Source organism: Perognathus longimembris, chromosome 6, assembly GCF_023159225.1.
Source record: "Perognathus longimembris pacificus isolate PPM17 chromosome 6, ASM2315922v1, whole genome shotgun sequence".
Lineage (NCBI taxonomy): Eukaryota > Metazoa > Chordata > Mammalia > Rodentia > Heteromyidae > Perognathus > Perognathus longimembris.
Window position 1 is genome coordinate 63,798,138 of NC_063166.1, and position 4,019 is coordinate 63,802,156.

The 4,019-nt window shown below is 43.3% G+C and overlaps 1 protein-coding gene across 1 annotated transcript; it reads left to right on the forward strand.

Moving 5' to 3' along the window:
• Window positions 1-343: 343 nt before the first annotated feature.
• On the forward strand, window positions 344-1,214 carry LOC125353712 (developmental pluripotency-associated protein 2-like). The gene is given in 3 exon segments (XM_048349368.1): window positions 344-347; window positions 413-952; window positions 955-1,214. Coding segments are annotated over 3 exon segments (804 nt in total).
• The last annotated feature ends 2,805 nt before the right edge of the window (window positions 1,215-4,019 follow it).

Sequence of the window (4,019 nt, forward strand, 5' to 3'; positions counted from 1 at the left end):
TGGGGAGTCAGGAAGTGACTGATCCCTGCTCTATAAAATGCTAGGATCACAGCTGAGTTTAACCCTTAGCAGGGGCATTCAACACGAAAGGACCCAGATGTATGCATAAGTTTCGGGGGGAGGGGAGGGTGGAATTCTTGTTACAATGGAGATTTGGTTCAGGTGAGAGGAGAAGCCTATAGAGTCTGCATTTCTGATGAGTTTCCGGAAGATGCTGATGGCCCCTCGTCTGGAGGTCTGAATAGCTAGGGTGCAGCCAAAAAGCAAAGATGTTCCATTGAGAATTTAGGAGGTGTGACCAATTATCCTGCACAAAAAGGAAGGGGGAGAAGGGAAGTAAAGCATGGGTAACCTGAGCGCGGCGGGCCAGACTTCCCTGAAAATGTCAAATTCAAACCACTGTACGATCCAGGACAAGTTACAGATGAGCCTTTTGAAGAAGTTGTAGAATCCAGTGTTTCAACATCAGGCAATATCAACCTAGAAACACCTGGGAATAACAACACAGATCTCCTTCCACAAACAAATGATGTCAAAAAACTCTCGCAAACTCATTGGAAAAAGTCTGTGTGCCCGTTGCCTGCTGTCTTGCCTCCTATTAACGAGGTGTCTCGGGATCAATTACGTAGCTGGTGCCAGCAACTTAACCTGAGTACAGATGGCCAGAAATTAGAAGTGTATTTGAGACTCCTGAGGCACAGATATCCTGAGCAACAAAAGTGTATTCCCAAAACACCAGAGGAGACCAGACTGACCTCGAATTCCAAGAAACATAGGAAAGAAAGAAGTCTACAGACAAACAGTAGAATAAGTGAGGCCACTTCACACAAGGCCACTGTTGGACATGAGAGAAATAATATCATGGAAGTAGTAACTTCTGCCCAAGCATCTATGTTGGCATGTTGGGCACGGATTGCTGCAGGAACTGCCAAACCCAGGATAGTGAAGTTTTGTCAACCATAGAGACATTTTTGCTTCCAGCCTCTGGTGTCAGGTGGTGTGTAGTCCATGGCAGACTTCTCCCAGCAGATGGAAAGGGATGGGTGCGCCTGCAGTTTTGTGCAGGTCAGACCTGGGTCCCCAACAGTCGCAAGACAATGATTTCTCTCTTCCTGTTACCAGCCTGTTTATTCCCAACCCCAGGACTAGAAGATAATATGTTATGCCCTGAATGTGTCAAAAGAAATAATAATAAGAAGATAATAAGAAGATAATGAAAAAAATTAAGTACAATAGGAGATACTTTCAGAGACTAAAATACATCTCCTCAAATATACTACCTTCAAGATGTTAATCTATTTTGGTGTGACAGCAAGTAAGAAGAAACAAAAGGCTTCTGCCTTCTCGAACCTTTGGCCCCCAAAACAGGACATATGTTTGCAGAATTTCCTTCTCTGTCTCTACCAGGACAACTGGCATTGAGCCTGAGTCTGTGGTGGGTCCTAGCCGAACTCAGTGTCTCCTAACACCTTGAGCAGGTATTTAGCTATAATAGGAAACAAGTGGTTTTGTTTTTGCCTTCCTTCCTTCCTTCCTTCCTTCCTTCCTTCCTTCCTTCCTTCCTTCCTTCCTTCCTTCCTTCCTTCCCTCCCTCCCTCCCTCCCTCCCTCCCTCCCTCCCTCCCTCTTCCATTTTGTTGGGGTTTTTTTTGTTTTGTTTTGTTTTGTTTTTTGGCCAGTCCTGGGGCTTGGACTCAGGGCCTGAGCACTGTCCCTGGCTTCTTTTTGCTCAAGGCTAGCACTCTGCTAGCCTCTGAGCCACAGTGCCACTTCTGGCCATTTTCTGTATACGTGGTGCTGGGGAATTGAACCCAGGGCCTCATGTATATGAGGCAAGCACTCTTGCCACTAGGCCATATCACCAGCCCTCCCTCTTCCATTTTGCCAGAACTAAAGTTTGAACTCAGGGCCTCAGGCTCTTTCTTGGCTGGGCATTTTTGATCAAGGCTATTTTTCTACTACTTGAGCCACAGCTTAACTGCTGGCTTTTGGGGTTGCTAAGAGGAGATAAGAATCTTATGGACTTTTCCTGCTCAGGTTGGCTTGGAACTGAGATTGTAAGATCTCAGCTTTCTGAGTTAACTAGTATTAGAGCCATGAACCACTAGCACCCGCTTCATTAATATATATATATATACATATATATATGTGTGTATATATATATATATATTTAGCTGTTTCAGGTTTACAAGAAAAATAGAAAGTGCAGGATTTCCATATATTCCTCTAGATTCTTCTGTTTTTAAAATCTGAGGGAATGTTTGTTATAGTTGAGTCAACATGGACATAAATGTGAATCTAAAGTTTCTAGATCAATGAGGGCATGGTGGTATAATCCCAACACGCAGGGTAAGAGGCAGGAGGATCTCATGAGCTCAAGCCCACCAGAGGCTACATAATGAGAACCTTGTCTCAGAAATAAAAAGATGTCTATAGTTTATTGTCTAATTTTTGTTTTTTTAAGCTTGTATTTCCTAGACGGAAAAGTGAGGAATTTTTTTTTTTTTTGTCGGTTGTGGGGACTGAACTCAGAATTTGGGTCCTATTCCTGGATCTCTTTGGGCCCATGATAGCGCTCTACCACTTGAGCCACTTCCAGTTTTTGAGTGGTTAATTTGGAGATAAGAGTCTCTTGGGGTGTTTTCTGCCCAGGTTGGCTTTGAACCATAATCCTCAGATCTCAGCCTACTGAGTAGCTAGACAGAAGCGAACCAACTGTAGCACCCAGAAGACAGGAGGATTTCATTGTTATATTTCTACACATATTTACAATATATTCTCATTAATCTCATTCCCTGTATACTCTTTCTACCATTACCTCTTTTCTAGTGCCCAACTACTGGGACCATACTGCATGTGTGTAGTCACCTTCCGGATTGTCTGGCTAGCGATGTACATTTACTGTCCATGCGCTTGCATAGATTTCTTTGGGTGCTGAGTATTACCTTGTCCATTGTGCACAGTTTATGATTCAGGTACTAAAAGATCCTTGGGTACTTGTAAGTTTGGCAGAATTTATTTTGCTTGTTTGGACTTTGGTTTACAAAACTACAGGCTGTCTTTGAACTTGTAATTTTCCTGCCTCAGCCATCTGTAGTGCTGGGATAACAGGTATAAAGTTCCACAGCTGGCAAAACTTTGGCAATTATGAATAAAGTTGCTAAAAACAAAAAAATATGGAAGGGGGAAAAAAGGAAGTGGAAAAAGAGGATGTGGAAGAGAAAGAGGAGGAGAAAAGGAAGCAGTATTCACTACCAAAAAAAAAAAAGGAAGCAGAGGTGGTGATAGTAGCCCCACTGACTGCCACTGGAGTAAAGTGAACAATGAATGGGCCACAAAGGGCCAGAATGGGGGATGGAAAGGTAACCCAATGGGAAACAGATGGGATCTGGCAATTGTCCCTGCAATGTCCCAGAGCCTCAACTCCTGGGGTCCTGGCAATCGGGACTGGCATTGGCTTTCTTGGTATCCCTGGTGGTCCCAAGCATACTCCAAAGATCTTCTGATGCAAATGAATGGTGCAGGCCCCCCCAGCCATCTCCAGGAGATTCTGTCTTCTCAGGTCAGGTCACATGCCAAGAGAGAACAAAAATGGATAATGACCCACTGTCAACCCCTTCAGGAGAATTAGAAAGAAACTCTATACTTCCGACCGGTATGGAACGCAGGAGACTGGAGCCATTATACCTTGAACTCCCAAAGCAAAACTTACACACATTCTGCAGTGCGTCAGTTCTCCTAGGTATAGACTCAGTACAAATGCACATATATTTCCAGAAGACATACTCTACAATGTTCATCACCACACTGTTTTTAATGGCAGAAGAGTTGAAACAAATCCGATGTCCACTCCCAGAGTGAATACATAAATAATAACATTGTCACACAATGAACAGATGCTTGCTACACAAAAGAACATGGATGAATCTCAGAGATATGGCTATATTTAGCAAGCATAATAACCTAGAACCTGGCATTAAAAAAACAAAATCGTTAGGGCTGGAAAATGACTCAATCCCT